The sequence below is a fragment of the Candoia aspera genome, chromosome 6 (genome assembly GCF_035149785.1).
Source record: "Candoia aspera isolate rCanAsp1 chromosome 6, rCanAsp1.hap2, whole genome shotgun sequence".
NCBI lineage: Eukaryota > Metazoa > Chordata > Lepidosauria > Squamata > Boidae > Candoia > Candoia aspera.
This window is the reverse complement of record NC_086158.1, coordinates 22,541,089-22,563,820: the sequence shown is the minus strand read 5'-3', so window position 1 is coordinate 22,563,820 and position 22,732 is coordinate 22,541,089. Positions and strand designations below refer to the sequence as shown.

Sequence of the window (22,732 nt, the reverse complement as noted above, 5' to 3'; positions counted from 1 at the left end):
GTGGACTAGAACTCACAGTCTCCTGGTTTCTAGCCTGATGCCTTAACCACTACACCAAACTGGCCCTCTAATATATACTGTTCTTTTAAATGAAGTGTTCCAATGAAGGATCAAGATTTAATTCAAAATCTTAAATTCTGAAGAATGTTATATACAAAGAAGTCTTTGATAGGACTTACATGCAATATGACTAGCTGATTCTTAATCAAGAATATGTTTTCCTCCTTTCCTCCTGTTTTTCTATGTTACGCATTCATATATTTATTTTAATAAAATAATAAAGACACTATTGTGGCAGGCCAGTTCTCATCATCACTGGATATAGACATGCCATAAGTTTACACTTATTGGATTTTCTTTGACATGCATGATTATATACCCAATTTTTAGTCTTTATCAGTGTATATATGCCATTTTTTTTAAGAAAAAGAGAAGAAAAAAGGGACTTTTTCTCTGGGATACTTGTTCCTATAAAATCTCTTTGAACATATCCAGATTGGAAAAACAGTTCTTGTTATGATATTTAGAAAAAGCAGTCTTCATTTCTGAACTTTTTCAATCTATATTTTCTGATTTTTTTCTTCAAATCTGCATAGGATTTATTTCGTATATCAGTCTCTCTCTCCTTTGGAACGTAAAATAGGTTAAACAAATAACTCAAAGCAATCTTATCCAGATCTGAGTTACTGACAAGATGTCTGGATACAATTAAATGTCTGATGCCCACTGGTACTATGTGACTTGGCTGTTCACTGAAATGTTACACACACACACACACACACGGAAAACCTATCAGCATGCAATAGCACTTTTTACTGAAACGTACCTGTTAAACCTCATGTCTTCTTTAGAAACCAGGCAGAGACTATACTTACATACTTGTCAAAGTTTATTTTCTCTTCAAAGATTGTATTTTAATTTGAAGTTTTTCATTCTTTTCATTCCCTATCATAATAGATTTTAAATCCTCTCCTGTGAAGGAGATTCTGTTTCAAGCAACTTCTTCTACTATAAAGAGGGGAAAAAACTGGGGGATTAAGGGTTACGGCTTCATGTTTTTGTAGAAAGTAGGATTTAAAAAAAAAAAAAAGCTCTATATCTCATAGACATGCCATCATTAATTCCAAGAGCATCTTTGGCCAAGTTCTTTCAAAGAATTATTATTTATTTGAAAAGTGAAAAATCTTACACTTTTTGCATGGTGTAATTATTGACTATAATAATATACTGTCCATCATATCTAACAATTATTTCCTAGATGTCCTTATTATTTACTTTCCAAGTTGATACCCTTTTTCATACGATATGATTTTCAGCAAAAAGTGTATACACTAAATAATATAAAAAGATAAATAATATAATAGCTTGAAGCTCCAAATCTTATATAGGTATTTCATGGCTGCATCTTTTTGGTCTAAAACAACCGGAAATGCAGTTCTGAACAGTTAATACCAAATAACACCATGCATACAATGATTCCAATAGCCTATGGCTGAGGGAAAGATGAAATTTTATGGCCCAAGAGATGACCTATAATGATGACATATGGGCATCTATTGGAGAAGATTCATAGGTGGGCTAATGAAGAAAGAATGTGACCGAATAAGGTAGAGGTATAGCTTCTGCACATTCCATAAATATTAATTTGGACCTGCCCCTGGAATGTCTGAAAATGGCTTATGTTAATACCCCATCTTGTTGCAGTAAATTCCACAAATTAACTGTGCATCTTTTTTTAAATCTCAAAAACCCTGAGCAAGCTGTTTTGAAAAACCCAGCATTCCTCCTAGTCAACTCAGCACAGGTGACTGGAAAGGAAGTTAAGATACAAACATTAAACCACCCCTGTTGTAATATGTAGAAAAAACAAATTCAGTGGAAAAGAGACAGAAATGATTTTGAACCTTGGCAGGTGCTTGAAAACAAAGAGAGATAAATGTATGACATATGGAAAAAAAAAGACAGGCCCCAAAAAGAACACCAGCAGATGACTGAATTGAAATTATCTGCACACATGCTGAACAAATATTTCGTACTTTGTGTACACTGATGTGCATTTGTTAAATTTCAGTATTGCATTTGTTTTCACTTTAGTCTTTTTAAAAAGAAACCTTTGCATAAATATTTCCTGTTGTCCATTATTAGATCCTAGTTCTAGATTTAGTCATTGTAATGAACAAAAATCTGAATGAAATCTAATACAAGTGTGCTGGGTGAAGTTTCTGCATCATCTCAGGTCAGAGAAGGAAATGTTTGTCACACATAGCTGGTTTAAAGAGAACATTTTGTTCTAATTTTGACTCTACTCTACACCAGTGTTTCTCAACCTTGGCAATTTTAATATGTGTGGGCTTCAACTCCTAGAATTCCCCAGCTAGCATGGTGGCTGGGGAATTCTGGGAGTTGAAGTCCACACATATTAAAGTTGCCAAGGTTGAGAAACACTGCTCTACACTGTTTTCTATGGCTCAGCAGCCAATAAAATATAGAACTTGGCTTGCACTCTGCTACTTGGCTAACATTACACCCATAGGATTCACAGCATACATGATTCTTTATTTTCTTGCAAAAAAAAGTCTTATCCCTGGAGATACTCTTCAGAGGGTACAGTAATATCTATGACTGGTCTATATCCATGGCGACCTTCACAGCAACATGGTTTTCTTGGAAAGCTGTTTCCTGAAAGCATGACTGATCCAACAAGTCTGAAATGCTTTACTTAGCTTTTCTTACTTGCACAGCTGGGAGATCTGTCTTATCTACTGACTGCTCTCATAAATGAAAAACTAATAAAATTAATTACTGGTAAAAATTAAGGCTGAATAGACTCCATTCCAAAGAGTTCTGGCAAAGAGCATAATGAATGCGGTCTGCTCTGCCAAGACTCTGGCATTGTGGAATCTGGAATAGATTTCATAATCATCCCTGGGTATGCTCAAAGTACTTCATATACATGAACTCAGAAAGGTGGACCTGTATTTAATACTTCCATTCTGCATATGCAAGAGGGAGGGTCACACAGGATCTACATATATTCACCTACTCTAAGGACTAATGTAATTGGGGTTTATTATATTGCATTTTGTGGGTATCTGTCCATTAGTTTTCTACCCTCCCTACCTACTTACATTAAAGGAGAATCTGTTAAAAAAATTCCATGTACAGTGATTTTAATAGTTCTGGACAAGCTATGCTATTGAGCCAACATGCACAGTGAATTCAAACAGGAATCTTGCTAAGAAAATACAGTCACAATGCTCTTGTCCTGCAAAATATCTTACATGGGATTGTTTCCAAAAAATACAACATCATTGTGCATTTCCAACGGTTCAAATACTTCTGAACTACTATGCTAAATAGGGACAAAGGAAGTGAAAATAAAAGGTGTAGGGGCTGCAAGAGCCAGATTGGATATGCCAGATCAAGCCTCTCTTTTTTAAAAAAATAATTTCAGCTAACTATTAAGTAACATAAACATGGAAAGATAGCAATCAAAATTGCACGCCTTGTTATTCTCAAGCACGGTGATGTGGAGGTTTCAGTAGATCGGCATTTTCTGTTTGTTGTTAAGTTGACCGTGCTCGATTTCTAAGATGAAATAATTACATATCAATGATCTCCATTCATTTTTTTAAAAAAAGTAAGCTCTGTGGGCTGAATGACCTGCATCACTGAGATAAATTGGGGCCAGGGCATTTTAGTTCTGAATGGTTTGAAGTACAATATGGTTTTAATTACATCAGATATGTAAAATTCCTGATGTTAAGGAATTCAGGCCTACAATTACTGTACAAAAATTCACTTCCTTTGGTATAAAAAAAGATTCCTAAAGGAATGAAATTATTCTTGAGATGCATATCAAGAATATTCAAAGCATATTTGTTAACTCACAACTTTGAATCTGATCAAAATCAGTCTACTTCAAATGTTACAGGAAGCCCACATGGAAGGTACTTCTACTTAGGGACTGACTTAAAGTTCTCCATGTATACTTCTGGTATGGTGAACTCTGTCATTTCCAAATTTGGAATAATTGTCACAGATGATGGTTGATATGTAAGTGGTGAATTAATTCTGATGCATAATAGTGCAATAATATGGCACCATTTCCTACATGTAATGGTGCCATAACATGGCACCAACACAGCTAGATGGTGGCTTCCATTTTCCATTCCTTTCTGTGTTCAGGAACCTTACTGCAGTAGCTCTTTTCCATGCAATTAAAGTAATTAAAGGGGCTCTTTTTCATGCAGTTAAAGTAGCTTGAGAAATCCTGAGCCATATGGAGTGACCTATGACCTGCCAGAAGCTGCTGAACTACAATTCCTAGTTCCTCCTCCATTGGTCAGATTAGCTTGGGCTGCTGGGACTCAAAGTTCGTCAGCATTTGGAAAGCTATTCTGCTAGAGGATCCTTGTTCAGCCCTCTTCATCCACTTCCCAAACTACTTGTTATTTCCATTAAAGTTGCTGTGCATTTTCTCTGCTTCTTTTAATCTTAACTGTTCTCTCCTTGACTTTGCAAACTGTCCTTTTCTCTCTTTTTACTCCATGCAAAATCTTCCTCATTTTTTCAACAATTATTTATATGTATTTTTCCTCATCCTTTCTCTTTCACTTCGTTGTACCACAAGTATCCTTTTCTCATACATTCCATTAGTATAGCTTCTCACACTTCTGTAGGCACTCTGTAACATAATTCTTTTCACTCTGTTTCAAGCAGCTTCCATATCCTCTTTTTTTCCATCCATTTTCCATCCAATCTATTAGGAGATGAATCTACTTTCTAATATTTCTCATATTGCACTTTCTATTCCTGCAGATGTTATACCTTCACTCTACTTCTTTCAATTATTTCCTCTCCTTTCACATCCATTTTACCCCAAGATCCATTCTTGACATCCCGATTGATTGTTAGCGCATTACATGTACTTCCAAATTGGTGAATGTTGGTTTGCAAGACAGCCTTTTGCAGATTATAGAGCCTAGTTTGCACAGGATAATGCATGAACACGCTTGGTTTGCTCATGCATTGTGAGCCTTCCTTGCAATTGTGGAGTTCAGACCAAAATCTGCCAAATGCTATCCTTACCATTAGCAGAAAGTGCTGTATATGGAGCACATAGAACTAAGGCTGGACATATAGTCTATATCAGAGTTTTTCAAATTTGGCAACTTTAAGATGTGTGGACTTCAACTGGGGAATTCTGGGTGTTGAAGCCCACACATCTTAAAGTTGCCATGTTTGAAAAGCCCTGGTCTATGTCTTCCCTATATTATTGAAAAGCATTTTGCTACTGAATTCAAGTCAAGCATTTTTTCCTAATGAGATCAAGGGAATCAAAAGTCTAATTTTGATAAGATCAGTTCTGCCACTGTTTTCTCATTTGAACACCCCAACAGATGTAAGGAAAGTGGTTAAAGACATATATTAAAAGTGCTCATAAGGTTATATCCACTGAGTTTGAAACACACAGTATGGTTTTTAAAAATTCAATAAACTGTAATAATTTAAAGGGTCAAATTTATGAATGTGATTTAAACTTGCTTTGTGGAATAACTTCACCAAACTGTTTATGAAGATATGCTGATAGAGCTAGCAGAATGCTATTTGAAAAACAGCTTAGTATCTTGCATTACTGTTAATATACCTCAATGTAAAGTGAAATGAGATATTTTCTGGGATTTTAAGATATTAAATATTAGATAGGGACCTAGAGCTTGTTGCTATACTCATATCAATTTGAATAGACTTCTTCTGAGACTTATAATTTAAATACTCTCCCTTAGCTAAAGTTTAATGGATCTATTAAAATAGATCTGAAAAACATCTGCTATTTTGATATATAATAATGATACTAGTATTGGTAATAGGCCAATATTGTTTCATTTGTACTCTTAAATACATCTTGGAGCCTCAAACTATGCTTAAAAATTGAAATACTGGTAAAAATACTGGTGACTGATTTCAATATACTTTGACTATATACATGGCCAATAATTTAGTCCAATGAATCAATAATTATTAAACAAGTTTGCATAGTACAAAAAGACAATGAGTGTATTTTTCTGCATATCATGAATGAAAAGAAAAATTCTATTAAGTAAATGAGTAACTTTTAATTGTGATACAGAAATCATAAAATTGATTTCCTTATGCTGTATCGTCATGTGGTTTACTTTCCTTGTTTTGCCTCCTTTTTGTGGCAATGATTCATATCAGGGACACTGAATGTTTATGCAATGATAAGAATTATTGGGGATGGAATATATTTATGGGTAAAACATCCCTGATTTTTGGTCATTCATTAATAGTATTACATTAGCAAATGCTTAGAGAAGTTGGGGAGGTAAAAACTGCCCTTCCAGCTATCTTTGCAGGAGCATGGCTGTTGAGGTTCTGCCTACATGACCCCAAGAGATTTCAGTTTAGAAGGTCCCTGGGTGGATCAACCAGTTCGTTTCCATGTATGAGCATTAGGAGAGAATTGGGGCTCTAACATTTCAGGATGCTAGATGCAGGTTTTCATATGGGATATGACACTGACAGTACTTTTGTTTATGCCTTTACCTAAATGTAGGCAGTGCAGCCCTGCTAACTCTTGACCACTTGAACCACTGACCATGGTGTTCTTCTTGGCTCTCTGGTGAGATTAGGCTGTGGAGACACTGCTTTGCAGTGGATCTGGTTCTTCGCATGGGATGTGTCCAAAAGGTGGTGCTGGGGTCTACTGTTCTGTGCTAATTTAGAAATTAAATATGCAGTACTTGAAATATAACTTGCTCAAGAACAGAACATTTGCTGCTCTTAAAGATGCTCCACTTTCCTTTACAGTTCTAAAGATCACTGCCAACACCATAAAATGTGCAGGATAGGCACTTGGCAGCCAGTACAAATTGTTCTGTATAGGCGTCATGTGATCTTTGTGCTTTGAACCACTTAGTAGCCTAGCTACCATATTTTGCATTAATTGCAACTTCTGGACATAAAGTGGCCTATGTGCAGAGGCATCTAAAAGATCTGATGTGTTTGTCAAAATAATGACAAGCATTGCACCTTTGCAGGGCAAGCTCCATCCCTTTCATATGTGCATACAATGTTGATTTGGACATACAAACGGGGTGGAGCTTACATCACACTGGTGTGACACTGCTTTCATCATGTTGATGAAAGTGCTGGACTCTGTAGCTGCCTCTGAATAGATCTATTTCTGCACACCTTTACATGGAAGTATATCCTTTTAGCACAATGAACGTTAAACCCAAGAGAATATAGCCTTTTTCAGGCATTTCCAAAAAGAATATGTGGACAGGATGCTCAACAGGATAAAAATGTTTGGTTGATTGGAATTCTTGATAATTGAGAGAGTTGTAATTGGGCTTAGCTGAGCATAGCTTCAGAGATCCTCCTTCTGATGGAAGTTGAAACGGAAGGTGCATCTATTTCTTCCCTTCAGAATTATTTTTGGAGTGCCTGAAAACTACTGAAATTTGCTGTGAAGCAAGTAAACTTTGGAAATAAGCTCCACTGAAATTGAAATAACCTGTTTTATGGCATGTGTAGATGTACATATATAATCCTTATTTTTGCAACAAGATAGTTTATGCTTATTTCTGTTTTATCCTTAATGCAGGGTTAATTCATATGAACAGTAATTTCTATAAATACTCTGTATTTAACAATTTAAAACAAGCCAGTATGACATAATCAAAACAGAACATTTGTTTTGATTATTAATGAAGATGTCAGCTATGGAATTCTGCAGCGAATTATGGATTGTTCTGATAAAGATGGGAGATGTTCCTTATTTTATTTCAAGATTCCAGATGAAAGCCACTTGCATTACAATATTTTCACTTACTGCTAAAAAATCTGGGAAAAACTATTTAAACAATTTAGTTGAACATTTTCCAGGTCTCTGGAACCTGGAATCTAAACACGAACAAACATGAGAAAGTATTTTCTGATATATTGTATAAAAAACATGCTATTTTGACAAATGATGTTTCAGCTGTGGCTGTTCAAAAACTTCAAAAGAGAGCTTTGTAGTGCACAGAAGTATGATCCAAGCACCTATTTGCAACCATTAAAGCAGCTGCATCTCTTTCCAGGCTCATGCAACTGCTTGAAAAGCCATTCCTGACTGTCTGCTGCATGGTCATGCACAAACAAGCAGCTGCTTATCCCTTCAAAGAGAATGAAGCACTCTTTCAAGTGCTTTGCATGACCCCAATGTAATTCTCAATTCTACAGTACAGAAATAACATGAAGAAAGATCTATATTTTCATCTGCGAAAGCAAGTGAATGAATTTCCACTTAATATACAAATAAATCACTATACAATTTTTCTTGCATTACCTGCTTTTATGAGAATTATGCATCAAGACAATGAAGAACTGTCTGGGAAAAATGCTGTTTTTTGTATATGTGATGGAGTGGAAATTAAAATCCACAATGTGGTTTTGTAACATGATTAAAGGAGTGCACAGAAATCCATGCATATGATGGCCTAATTTTCAAAATCTTCTGTAAGAAATCAGTTAGGTCTCTGCCATGAAATAGCTGTGTCTTTCTTGCAATTTGCTACTTGGAAGAGCTTGTCGGAGGTTCTAACAGGGTTGTTCAGCTATCACATATCCTTGATTGAAGAATGGTATAGTCCTTCAACCTAGGATGACTGTCCTCTTCCACCAATATCCAGTTTTGGGAGGGATGTACATGGAGTAGTGAGGGAGGAAGGAGACACTACCCAGTCAGATCAGCTGAATTAACCCTGGCAAACAATGCAGTGACAGAAGGGGCAGCCAGATCACCCTCATGTCTATATGATCTACACAAATACTTATCAGCCTATGGTTGGCAACAAAATATTTTAGGCAGGTATTCCTGATGGTTAATTTTGGACCAATATATTAAATACAACCATGGCACCTTTTAGCATAGCACGAATATTAGAATGCTATATCCCAGGACTTCAGGATAAAAGGATGAGATATTTGCATTTACCTGCAGTCTGAGCTTGTGTTGTTTTTCAGTTGTCGGATTAGAAGTTTAGCTATAGCAGTGAAACTGTTACTCATACGATAAATTTCTCTGCTTTGGATACCCAAGATATTGGAGAAGGTGTCAGTGATGTATTTGATCTCCAACAAAAGAATATGGTGGAAAGAATGTTCCATATTGGCCAGCTGATTAACCAAATAGATCAGGCAGATCCGAGCTCTTTCCTATTAAGAAAAAATGGAGTTTAAAACAGATACCATTGTGAAAAAGTTGAGTTAACATTGCTTGAGGAGAGGGGGTGGGGTGGAGAGAATCCAGAGCGATTCTGCTAATTGTTTTCAGACCACTTTATGAGATTCATTATTATAGGCTTGTGCAAAATAAACATGCCATAGAGATAGGGAGGCTTATTTGTCCAAATAACAGAAACAAAACTTGTTTAAAATAAAAAAAATAAACATAGACTTCACTAAATTTCCCTAATATTTCATTTATTGTACAGGAGCTAAATAGAGAAAACTTGAAAAAAGGTGAATTATACAAGGCTGGTATCAGGTTTCAGGGAAAAATAGAAATAACTGGAGAAAGGCAGTCCTGCAAGTAACCTGACCCTGTGCCATGAAGGGCTATAGGTGTAGGTGACAACCAGTGAATTTTACTCAGATGCCTAATGGGAATCAGTGCAGCTTGAGAAGTAATAGTATTACATGGACGTAGCAAAGTGCACCCACAACTGCATGTGCCATCGCACTCTGGACTAGCTGCAGCTTCTGAATAGTCTTCAGGGATAGCCCCAAATAGATCACATTAATGAAGATTGATACTTCATCATCTGCCAACAGACAGGTTTATAGGAAGTATAGCTGTGTTTGAGGGACAAAATATTAGTGTAACAGGTACACAGTTCATAAATTTTCATGTATGTGCCACAATAATTGGTAGTTTGAGAGCAGGCATTGGCTAGATATCTTATTATGGGTGTATTAAGCAAAAACTAAATGCTGCCTCAGATATTCAGTATATAGTGAGTGAACATGGTACAATGAGGATTGAGTCCTATAGAAATTAATCTGGCTGTCAAATACAGATTTCTGCACATCTGCATCAGTGTCACACACGTCACACCCACCCCGCCTCTTCCCATTCAGGAGGAAAAGATTCTAACCAAGTGGAGAAAATATGTCCAGCATGGCAAACTGTTCTATTCTTAAAAAAAACAACAGAGGGACATAGGAATGACTGGGATGGTGCTCCAATTAAAAATCTTTGCATTCAAACAGCAGTTAACAAATCTGAGTGAAGAGTAATGGTTTTATGTTCAGTATCTCAACTGAGAGCAGCGGATGGTGTGGTCAGAGAGATCAGGAACAAAATAAAAGCTTAATGAGCATTTAAAGAACAAAGCTGTTCCCCAACAATATTTGAAATTGACCCAAGTGGGAGGGGAAGTTTCTATCAGTAATTTCCTACTTTGATCCAGCCAGCAGGAATCCATAAGTGTTGAAAGTCTGCTGCTCATTTACAGCGGTGTCAAAGAATAATAAACTGCACTATTATAGGATGTACAATTAATAAGCAAACCTGCACCCCAAAATCCCTCTCACCAACTTGAAAGCTATCGTCTTTAGCATAACTAAGATTTAAAAAATCCCTGGTAAAAGTAGTGTTTGTATTTTATTTAGTATTGTTATTGTAGGCTGATTTTTTGGGGATGGGAGAATATGTTTATATTCTTTATATGAAGCAGATTTTCCATTTTCATGGTATACGGTCACATTTGTTTCTTGGAGAATGAGGTTAGCATAAAATATTGCAACTAGTTAAAATGTCTCATTTTGTTGTACAAAAAAACTGAGGAAACAACAGAAGAAAAATATAGGGTAATCCTAGCTTCTATCTTGGCAAATTTATTGTAAATGTGAGTGAGGATAATCAGGGTGTTATAAAGTGCTGCTGATTTTACTTTGGAGAAGTTATTAAACAATCATGACATTGTGCTAAAATTCCTGGACAACAATCCTTCCAAAGTTAGACAAAACTGCATTTACCATACTAACAGAAATGAAGCCAAAACTGCACAAAGGATCTTTTCCTTTTTGCTTTTTTTAAATTTGCCTTTTTAAAGGTGAGCCCAGAGTTAGCATGACTGAAGAAGCAACAAATAGTGTCAGTTGCCAAGGCCGCATACATCTGATGGCGGCGTATCAAAATTCTTTTTTAAGAATTTCAAAGGATTCTAATGTGCATCTTTCCAAACATACAACAGCTGCTTGGAACAACCAAATGTCTTGGACAAGTTCTAGGTCGGCTTACAAAAAAAGACTTAAATTGTAGTTCAGTACATATATTTAACTCCCTAGAGTAAATTTAGATTAAATTAGTGTTGTGTTGTTCTGTTGAAATTAATGGGATCAGAACTGTAGTTACAGAAACACATCTGCAGGGCACCAGGTAAGGAAATGTGATTTTCTTCCACAATGGTTTAAATGGGACAAAGTGTGACTAAATTTGTATCCAACTCCACTATCAATACATGGTTCTGGGCATATTTGTATCTTTAGTAGCCGTTTGGTTCAAACTAGCAATCTGTTATTGTTCCATGACGTAGAATAATTATTTGGTCGCATTTGCTATGGATGTTGTCTGGGTAGAATGTGCTGGACAATGGTTGATGATTTATTTTTGCCAAGAGTTACTTTCTTTCAAAATAAGGCAAAGCCAAGTTCTCACTGGCAGTGCCTATTACCAAGAAACAAAGTTTCATAACAATTCTAAAAAATACGACTGCAAGTATCTGCAGCTGGGTTTGAGGGACCTTATCAGCCTATTTCCAGGTCTTAATATGTGCTAGGACACATTTTCACTTGAAGAGTAAAACAGTAAAGAAAACTGCTCCCTATCATGTGGTCATTCCATGATCACTACCTGTACAGATTAAAGATAAACACAAAAGGATTTCCAGAGGATTACATGTTTGAATTTTGGCTTCTCTCTAAATACCACTAGTGAACATTTTAATCTTACATTAATACTTGCTATGGAATGTTATAATTGTCCTACAAGTAGAGGAAAACTTCCCTACATTTTTAAAGGGATATCATTTCTCCTGCCTGAAAAATATAGAAGATAGCAGCTCTTATGTTCCAGAAGATGTGGACAGCCAATGATGCAATGGTTCATTTAGTTATTATGCAAAGCTATTTTAAGAGCTTTATCATATTTAAAAATTAAAATCACTTTTGAGTGGAATTCACCTCCTGATGACTAGATCCAAATGCTAACCGATCTTAACCCTGATTACCTTTCGGGATCAACGAAGCCTGGCCATATACTAAGGCAGGCATTACTATTCTTACAATTTTCTTAATTTTAAAAGAAATTATATTTCTTTGAGAGAGAGAAGGAAGGAAGGAAGGAAGGAAGGAAGGAAGGAAGGGCCACAATATAGGTGGTGTGTTCCATGTGATTGTGCTTCTTAGCTAATATTTTGTATCTTTCCCGAATGAATAATAAATAATATGACAAGATCACAGATCAATTTTCTTAAAAGAGAAACTAGGTTTTGTATATTTTGCTTTCAAAGGAGATATCTATTTAGTCTTAAAACGTTAAAAATATCCACCTACGTTCACATATATAAAATGGCTCTCAGCTAAATATATTTAATTTTTTTTAAGTGTGACATAAAAAAAAAAACAAGAGACAAAGGATTTCCCTTAGTCATTGTCAGAAACTATAGGAGAAATTTTTATTTGCAGTTGCTTCTTGATCTTAACCAATCAATTTATGATCAGAAATACTTTTAGGGTGGCTACTTATGACTTCCCAATCAAGAAAAAAATGCATCAATAAATAAGATATGGATTTGCATAAAATGTTCATAAGCTAACTTGTCTAAAAAAAATCCAAGTTAGAAATAATTATTATAACTGAAATAACAATGCAATCAGGAAGACTGTGACCAAATGAGCTGTGTGCTACTGTTCATTTTACAATTTCAAGAATCCTGCTCTTTTTTGGTTCTGGAATTATTACATAGTCTTCAAATAGAGAGCATTATAAAATGAGGAATGTCATTCAGCAGCCAAGTAGAAAGCAGTTATCTATAAAATAAGACACTCTGTTGCCTTAATTAACATTTCAAATTTCGATTTATATTCAACTTGTTACATTGATTAGAAGTGAAAAGCTTATTCATATTTGTTTTATTCTCTGAATTAATTGTTACTGGTATTGCATGTGACTATACTGCAAGCTGCTTTGAAAGCAATTATTTACAGAAGATTCCTAAATGAAGACATAGTTTAATTAAAAAAATATACATGGATCAATTTTTATCACAAAAATGAAGACCGTCAGGCATGGCAGAATTAAATCACTGAGTGGAGATGCGGTCTGGTAGATGTGGTTTCATGAATTCATAGAATAAAAATTGATTTTCATAAAAACAGCTATAATTTAAAGAGAATGCAGACCTCACTAATTCTTATAAACCAAACTTGAAAGCATTGTGGAATTGGCACTTTCTACTAGAAGTTTTGGATAAATCTTTGGAAATGATAGAATAACATTTAACCCAAATCCCATTCCTTTCTCCTAATTCTGACAGCAAGTCTGGTTTCCCAACTGAATATGGATCTAACCATTCTTGGAGAACATTTGAGCTTGCATGAAAATTTTGGATTACATATAACGCATCAGTGAGATTAAACTAAAAAAAATAATCATAATATTTAAAAAGCAGACGAGTCAAAATGGTTTATTATGGTCTGAGGAAAACTTGGGATTTGATTTATTGATTATATGCCATAAAGTTGGTGGGGACTCTTCATGACCACATACACAGAATGTCTCCAGGATGAACCTGTCCTTTAGTGCAGCCATTGCTCCTGTAATTGAGTCCATCTAACTTGCTGATGTTTTCTTTTCTCTTTCCTTCCACATGTCCCAGAATTATGGACTTCTCAGGGAAGTTGGTCTTCAACAAATGGGTGCAAAATATAATAATTTGAGCCTAGTCATTTGTGCTCAAGTGAAAACTCTGAACTGATTTGTTCTATGATCCATTTGTATGTTTTCTTGGCTATCTATGATATTCTCAAGAATATTCTCCAACATCAAAGTTCAAAAGCATCAATACTCTTTCTATCCTGCTTCTTCTAAATCCAAATTTCACATTCATACAGTGTCACAGGGAAAACCATTGACTTATGATTTGTATCTTTGTAGCTATAGATAGGTCATGGCATCTGAATATCTTTTCCAAGGCCTTTATTGCTACCTTACCAAATGGTACTCTATGGTGTATTTTGTGACTGCTGGTTCCTTTACTAATGATAGTCAATCTTGAAAGACAGAAGTTGTCTATCATTTCAATATCTTCATTGTCAGTTCTAAGCCTGGTTGCTGTACCTGTTGTCAGAAGTTTGGTCATCTTTATGTTTAATTTTAATCCCATTTTTTCACTGTGCTACTTGACTTTTATTACTAGAGCTTGCATATCATTTGCATTTTAACCTTGTGGTGGACCATCAAAAAAGGACAGCAGATCATGCAGCAGAAAGAAGCATTCACTCTTGCTTGATATCAAGTCCGAATAAAAGTAGGGGGCTGAGATCATCTTGCCAACCAATGTATCTGGAAGACTATAGAATAGTCTGTAAAGAGGAAGGATGATTCCCTCTTACTTGCTTAGTAAAATTTTGGCAATTGTTGATAATGTGCCCTTCCAAGCACAGGAAGCACAAGAGTGCCTGCCCAAAGGAGGTAACCTTCTGTTATTCTAGACATACTTGGAAAAATACTCCCTTGGGGCATAAGATGAAGGTGAAATCCAATGAGAAGACAGAATAAGAGAGAAAACTTGCTACAGAGTTACAAAAATGATGCCACTGATCCAGTGGTATAAAGGTACTGATGTCATGACCTCGTTGCAAGGCACAAAGAGCCTCACAACGTAGATCATGATCATTAAGAAATAGAGGAAGGAGATAATTAAACCAGGGATTAACACAAGCACCCAAAAGCACCCACACCGATGGACCCATAGACAGCTGAAAAGAAGGACGTCGGAAGAACGGAGATAAGCCACACCTGGTGCCCTGGAGGACACAACCGAATCCGGGGGACAAAGGAAGACACCGGGAAAACGCCCAGGCAGCCATCAAGGGTCCCATCAAGAGGGATCGGGACAATGCAGGGTGGAGGAGCCCGGGGCACTACAAGAGGGTATAAAAGGGGCACCTCCACATCACCACCCCCGTTACCGTTTTTCGTTCTGTCAGCCATCATTCCAATAAACCAGAAATCCTTAATACCCATTAAGTGAGTCTGTGTCTTATTGAGAAGCGAGACTGACCCTGACAACTGAGCATAACTGGGCATGTGCAGTGTGATGAAGGAAGGAATTTTTTTTCTCACCTAAAAGACTTAAATGCAGAAGACTGATGTATCAGTGAAGAACTCCATTTGTATGAAGCAGAAAGCATGAAGAAGAATTACTTACCGAAATGATAATCCAATAAATAAAACAATGCCCAAGGTTAATATTTGAAGAAATTATCTGTAGTCTAGGCAAATAACCAGGATGCCTGGTACTATATGGTATCTCCTAAGTGTTTAGGCGAGGGATGCGGTGGTGCTGCGGGTTAAACCACTGAGCTGCTGAGCTTGCCGATCGGAAGGTCAGCGGTTCAAATCTGCGTGACGGGGTGAGCTCACATTGCTAGTCCCAGCTCCTGCCAACCTAGCAGTTCTAAAACATGCCAATGTGAGTAGATTAATAGGTACTGCTTCGGCGGGCAGGTAACAGCGTTCTGTTTAGTCATGCTGGCCACATGACCACGGAAATGTCTACGGACAAACGCTGACTCTTCGGCTTTGAAACGGAGATGAGCACTGCCCCCTAGAGTCGGACACGACTGGACTTAATGTCAAGGGAAACCTTTACCTTTACTTAGTGTTTAGGCATTAAAATTCCATATAGCATCAAGATGATGCTACCAACCCATGGAGAAAGAGCTGGATTTTACCCGGTCTGTAAACCTTAACTGGTTTTGCTTATTCATGTCACTGATTTTTCATCAAGATTACTTACCAGTAGGTTTAATGGGGCTTATTGCAGATTAGACATTGGGCATACTGTTACCTCCATGCATAGACAAATAAAACTTGCTATACCTTATAAACATTTGAGTCTGCTAATAAATGAAGTATATTTTTTTTACATTTTTCTCAATTCATCTTTTTGTCAGAAAATTGATGAACAAAATAGCTTTGAAATAATCATTTTTGAGTCCTTTATACTCATGATCAAGGAACCACACAGCAGGGCTACAGAAAGTTAAAAAAAAAAAACCTGTACGGATAGTCCTCACTTAAAGATGGTAATTGGGACTGGCCAATTGCCATTGCTAAACAATGTGGTTGTAAAGCATGATGTCATGTGACTGCACTGCTTAGTGACAGCAGTTCCAGCAGTCCCTGGTTACCATTGTTAGGTGAGGACCTTGTGTAATTGCAAGTTCCAACTTCCTACCAGCTTCCCCATTGACTTTGCTTGTGGGAAGCCAGCAGGGAAGGTCACAAATTGTGATCACATGACCATGGGACACTGCAATGGTCAGAACTCTGGAGAATCACAAGCAAATGGAACTCTGAAGAACACCTGGATCAGATCTCTTTTCCTCCCATTTCTCTTTCCTCTCTTCCAAGCAGAGATGAACAGGGATGCTGGAAATCAGCCTACTGACTGTCGTCCATTCCAAAAAAAACTGCTGCCTAAGATTTGGGGGAAGCCAGACAGAATCCTTGGCTAGGAATCATACTGGCAAGTTATCATGATGGGAACGTAACCAAACAAAATTCTGAATTTACTGGATTAGAAATAGTATCCTGCATGACGCAAACAGCTCATTATGTCCAGAGATCTAGGCTTTAGAGGCAGAATTCACTATAGCAAACTTGGATACACACACCACACAGGGACAAAAATAAATAATTAATCCAACAGTTGATTATCTCTATTTCCTACAATGAACAGGAGCCAATCTGGAACATTAGTAAATAATAATTTTTACTTTTTTTAGGGATAGCAAGTTAATAAACTGAACAGGAGAAGTTACTTTCTGAATTTATGGGCTTTAATCCAGAATGTCCTTTGCGCGAATGGACAGCATTTCTTCCTATACAGACGATGTCTCAAATTTCTACAACTGCTATAATATCTTGTACTGTTTCCGGAGGGAATTAAGGGGATGCAGCAGGAGGGAGGATGGAAGAAAGCCCCACTGGGTCACTAGAACTCTGTTTGCACTTCTCTGGATCCAAGTCATAGTTGTCAGTATCAGTACAATTAGAATCAATGAGGGATATTTTGTATCATGTTTAAAATACATGGGTGGATATTTGGTAATGGAGCCCCCGGGAACCAGGTACATATGCAGTGAGAATGCATACCAATATCTGTGAATGACTATTTCCTTCTGGATGTTTTGCTTTATTATTTTTTTCATTCAAATGTCCTTTTGAATATTAGTCCAAATGGGCCTGGTAATCACTTTAGAGAGAGCAAGTTTGGTATAGTGGTTAAAGGCACCAGGCTAGAAACCTGGAGGCCATGAGTTCTAGTCCCACCTGAGGCACAAAGCCAGCTGGGTGACCTTGGGCCAGTCATTCTCTCTCAGCCTGAGGAAGGAGGCAATGGCAAACCACATCTGAAATCTTGCCAAGAAAACTGCAGGGACTTGTCTAGGCAATTGCCAGGAGTCAACATTGACTCGAGGCAACCCCCACGCCACTGCAAAATCACTTTAGACCAGGTAGGGAAGCCCAGAAGGTATCAATGGATGAGTCCCTCTTTTGGGGGAGATGGGCAGTGGCTACATTTGAGTAATAAATAAATTAAATAAATAAAATCTGTCAGTTTCAATTTCTCCCATATTCAAAATTTTAAAACCTCAAATTCTTTTCACTCTATACATGAAGATATTGGGAATTTTGATCAGTACTGTCAAAGAAATGAGCTGAATATACTTCTCAGCCACCTCTACCAGAGGAAGAAGAGAAGCAGAAGATGGAATAGATGGAAATGCAGAAATGGGCAGAGCTGTAAAAGGACTTGGAGAGGACACCTTCTACAAGTGATTAGTTTGTCTGTTGGTTTATTTATTTATCAAATTTATATGGCCACCCATTTTAAGCTATCTTCCCTTCTTAGTGCCCATAAGCATCTTCTGACAGATTAACTGCAATGGAATTTAAAATTTTGTAATGGAGACATTGCTATGATGCCAGAAAGACTGACACTGTCTTCCAGAGAATATTACTTAGCCAGGATAACTGCTAAAGCATTTAAAAATGACAGTAGTTTAAACAGGATATTTAGGTAAATTGTCTAAACAGGATAACTATTATGTAAATGCTTAAAGAGAAGACCACACAGGATATTCCAGGAAACAGTAAGACAGATAAAATGTTAACACCAAAGTGCAACAGAGGGTTGGTTTAGTTAAATTTGCAATCAGTTCAAACAATATTAATAGCACCAAAGACAAGGATTTTCAACAACTTCTTATATAGTGCGTCACAAGGTGCATCACAAGGTCCAGTTTGAGGCTCTATAGAAATGCCATTCTACTATCCTCATATCTAAATGGGAGGGAAACAAATAGGAAAAAATGTCTTTTTTCCAGCCCTTTTAGAAAAGTTTAAAAATCTCTAGGAACAAGTCCAACCCAGTATTAAGTACACTTAAGCCTAGTGATTAGCATGGCCTTATGCAAGACGAGGTTGCTGTTTGTTCATCAAAGTGTAGTCTCTTCTCAGGGTGGTGCTGCCCCGAAAAGCAGGTCCATGACTTGGGGTTCCTCCAGGGCTCACAGACACTGCCAGATGGGTAGCTGGAAGCTGTGGTCAGGGGAAACTTTGCCCAGCTATGGCCAGATGCAACCTTACCTGGAGTGTTAGGACCCTGTGATGTTAAACCATGCCCTAACCACCACTTATCTGGACTTCCACAATGCACTGTGAAGACCACTCAGAACCTTCAATTGGTCCACAGTGCAGCAGTCCAGTTGGTAGTGAGTGCTCACTGACATGCACACATTACCCCTGTGCTTTGGGGCCTGCACTGGCTCCTTATTAGTCTCCAAGTACAATTCAAAGTGCTGATGTTGACTTTAAAAACCCTATATGCCAATGGTTCTTAAACTGTTTGACCCAATTACCCCTTTTCCCAGTCTGGAATAATGTCATTACCCCCACAAAAAACACATTGGATCCTCAACTCACAAACAATTATAAATTCCTCCATTACCCCCAGGATATGCCCAAATTATCCCTTTAGGGGTAATTACCCCCAGTGGAGAACTACTGCTATATGCTTTGGCCCTGAAATACTTGCAGGACCACCTTCTCTGACCAATTTCAACCGACCCAACTCCAGATGTCCTGGGAGAACCCGCTTGTGGTCCCCTACTTTCATGAGGTGACAAGCGTTGTAGGGTTGTTTTGTTTTGTTTTGTTGCAATTTGGAATAGCTCCATCCAGAAGTTTGATCAGCCTCCAAATTATTGGTTTTCCATAAGTAATTAAAAACTGAAACTATTTTGGAAATCTTTCAGGGAATTGAAATGGCATCATTGATTACAATGTGATTGATTATTAATGTATACTTATACTTAATTGATAGGTGATTCTTTATATTTATATCACAGACTTTTTTTTTATCATTTTAATGGATGTAAATAAACTGCCAAAAGTCTCCTTCAATTGTGGTAGATACAAGTCAAATGAATGAATGAATGAATGAATGAATGAATGAATGAATAAATAAATAAATAAATAAATAAATAAATATTTAATCATACTCTCTCATTTTAAGTTACATACTCATGGAAAGTGAGCTTTATCAGATCCTTTGTTTTTCTGTGCTCTTGCTGTACAGGTTATTTCTTGCCATATTGAACAAATTTAAAATTGTAAAATAATAAAGGTGGGATAGAAAATAAATAAATAGATAAATAAACAATAATAATATCTAATACAAAGCACAATAACTTGGTAACATTTTACTAAATTACTCTTTGTTTAGTCATATGAAGTGGGCCTTCAAATTTGGAGGCAGGCCATTTATCAGAAAGCCTGTCTTCTGCCAATGGCTACATTCTCATACAGTAAGATTTATTACTTGTAGGTGCTGTCACCACATGACAATCTGCAGATTAAACAATTGCAGTTCTTTCTATAGAATAATAAAAAAAATATTATGGGTCGAAGCTATACTCATGCAAAGAAAAAATAATGTTCCCAATATTGGACAGGAGAGATCCCACCCTTGACCCCTACTCTGTGGGGTTCCACAGGGTTTGGTGTTCTCCCCTCTCCTATTCAACATCTACATGAAGCTGCTGGGTAAGATAATCTGTTGCCATGGGAGGAGGTACCATCAGTACACTGATGATACCCACCTATACCTTTCTGCCCCTGGCAACTGAAGCAATGCTGTTAATGTCCTATCCTGGTGCCTGGAGGCTATGGGACCCTGGATGGGGAACAACAGGCTAAAGCCAAACCCTGACAAGACTGAGTTTCTCTGGGTTTGGGGGCCCTCTGGCTCAGGGACCATGCATTCTTTGATATTGGATGGTGTTGCACTGCCCCAAACAGACCCAGGGCGCAACTTGAGGGTCCTCCTGGACTTGTGACTCCTGCTTGAAGAGAAGGTGGCAGTCGTGGCTAGGAGGGCTTTTGCAGTTTCATGTTATACAACAGGCCTGGGGATCTCAAGGAAATGGTGATTTGATGAGATGGCTGCATTGTTTTTAACATCAATTCTCTCTGCTATCTTGTTATTAATAGTATTGTTGATGTCTTTTAATTATAGTTTTTAACATTTGGATTTTATGATTTTTTACTGTAAGCCACCCAGAGTCACTTTATTGTGAGATGGGTGGCTATATAAATGTGATAATAAATAAACAAACAAATAAATAAACAGTTTTATAAATCAGAGATTCCCCCAATCTTTTTTGGCCCTTGACATATTTAGATTTTTGGGAAAGTAGTTACCATTTGGGATGGGCCTTGCCTGTATAAAAAGTGAATGCTACAATAAACACAAGGAGAACTCTGCACTCTGGAAATGATTAGGAAGAACTGCATCAGATCTCATACAAGCACAGCACTTTTCTCCTGCTTATTAAAGTAGCCACATCTCTTTTCAGGGTCCTAAAAAAAAAGATGTTGCTATTGCTGCTTCCAGAGTCACTTTAATGAGTTAATTCCTTAAAGCAGCAACATCTTTTTCCAGGCTCAGGCAGAAGCTTTAATGACTAACATAGAGGTGCTTGATTTGGGTGAAATCTGAAACATTCCTTCCAAATCAGCCATCACAGCCTGTGTCAAGACATGCTTTTCCAGTAGGCAAACTGGTGAGGCTAAAAAAAAACAAAAAAACTTGCATATTAAATTATATACAAGGTAGAGTTTATTTATATACACACACACACACTTTCTCATATACACAGATCCTGGAATAAATGATTTGGGAGCTGAAATACAGGCTTTAGTTATATCCATAGAACAAATAGAACATTTCTCTTGAACACTAATATTTAAGGTACTAGATGGTAACTGGCAACCTGCATCAATTAAATACAAGGAAAAGTCTTTCCTGAAGTGATAGGTGAAGTCACTTTCTTTGGATTTGCAGTGTGGGGGTATAACTGTAGCAAATTGAGACACATTTTAGGAAATGCTTGTGATTAATATGTTCCACTCATTTTCTGTCTATAATCAAGTGTGGTTCCTTCCATTCATTTAAGGAAGGACATTGTAATTCAGCTGTATACGATTTTTAGGAGTGCCTACACAAGTGCATTTTACAAGGACTAATATATCTAGAGGAAAAGTAATATAAACCATGATAAACCTAATATATTTAATATCTTCCTGGCAAACGAAATGTGCTTAAACCAAGGAAGATCTACAGCATAAGTATTAAAAAGTGCTTTGCATGCTATTATTCTTAGAGTATAAAACTTTACAAAGCATTCAGTTTGGGTGAAAGTGATCAGGTTGTATATACACATGATTTTGTTACATAGAGATGGTATTAATTCCTTGAGAATTTAAACAACAAATTATCATACATATAATATGTGAATTTTTTTTTTCAAGGGCAATACTATTTCTATTCTGTGTATTGACATATTTTTATTACTGATTGTATCATAGCATTTTTTGGGGGGGGAAATGATGACAGTATAGAATCATAGGGTTGGAAGGGACCCTGGAGGTCTTCTAGTCCAACCCCCTGCCCAAGCTCAAGTAAGGAGTCCTCAAACCATCTCAGACAAAAGGTTTCATTGTTTAGGTCTCAATGCCACTTAGCTTTGACTGCAGATCTCTTTTAAGTATTGTGTGATTCATCCAGGACCGGAAAAAAAAGGAAGACAAGGATTCAGGTTTTGCCTAAATTGCTTCTGAAAAAGGATCTGTTGGAAGTCATATGGCCCTGAAGCATAATTCCATGGTATTGATGCTTATTTTCCTTTTTCCTGCCATGTGACTTCCCTATTTTTTTCTTTATTTGCAAGGGTACACTCATTTTATCTGTCGAAGCCTTGCATGCCAAGGCAGGACCATACTTTGGAGTAAAGCACATGATTTGTGTGCAGAAAGGCCCATATTCACCTCCCAGCACCTCTATTTAAAGAATTAAATGTA

At 37.0% G+C, this 22,732-nt stretch overlaps 1 protein-coding gene across 1 annotated transcript in view; it reads right to left on the bottom strand.

The window, feature by feature from the left end:
* VEPH1 (ventricular zone expressed PH domain containing 1) overlaps positions 1–22,732 on the bottom strand; it is a 115,566-nt gene that overhangs the window by 58,098 nt on the left and 34,736 nt on the right. Inside the window, exon 6 of the mRNA XM_063307773.1 lies at positions 9,008–9,228. Coding sequence (XP_063163843.1) covers positions 9,008–9,228 — 221 coding nt within the window. The remainder of the gene's footprint in view (positions 1–9,007; positions 9,229–22,732) is intronic.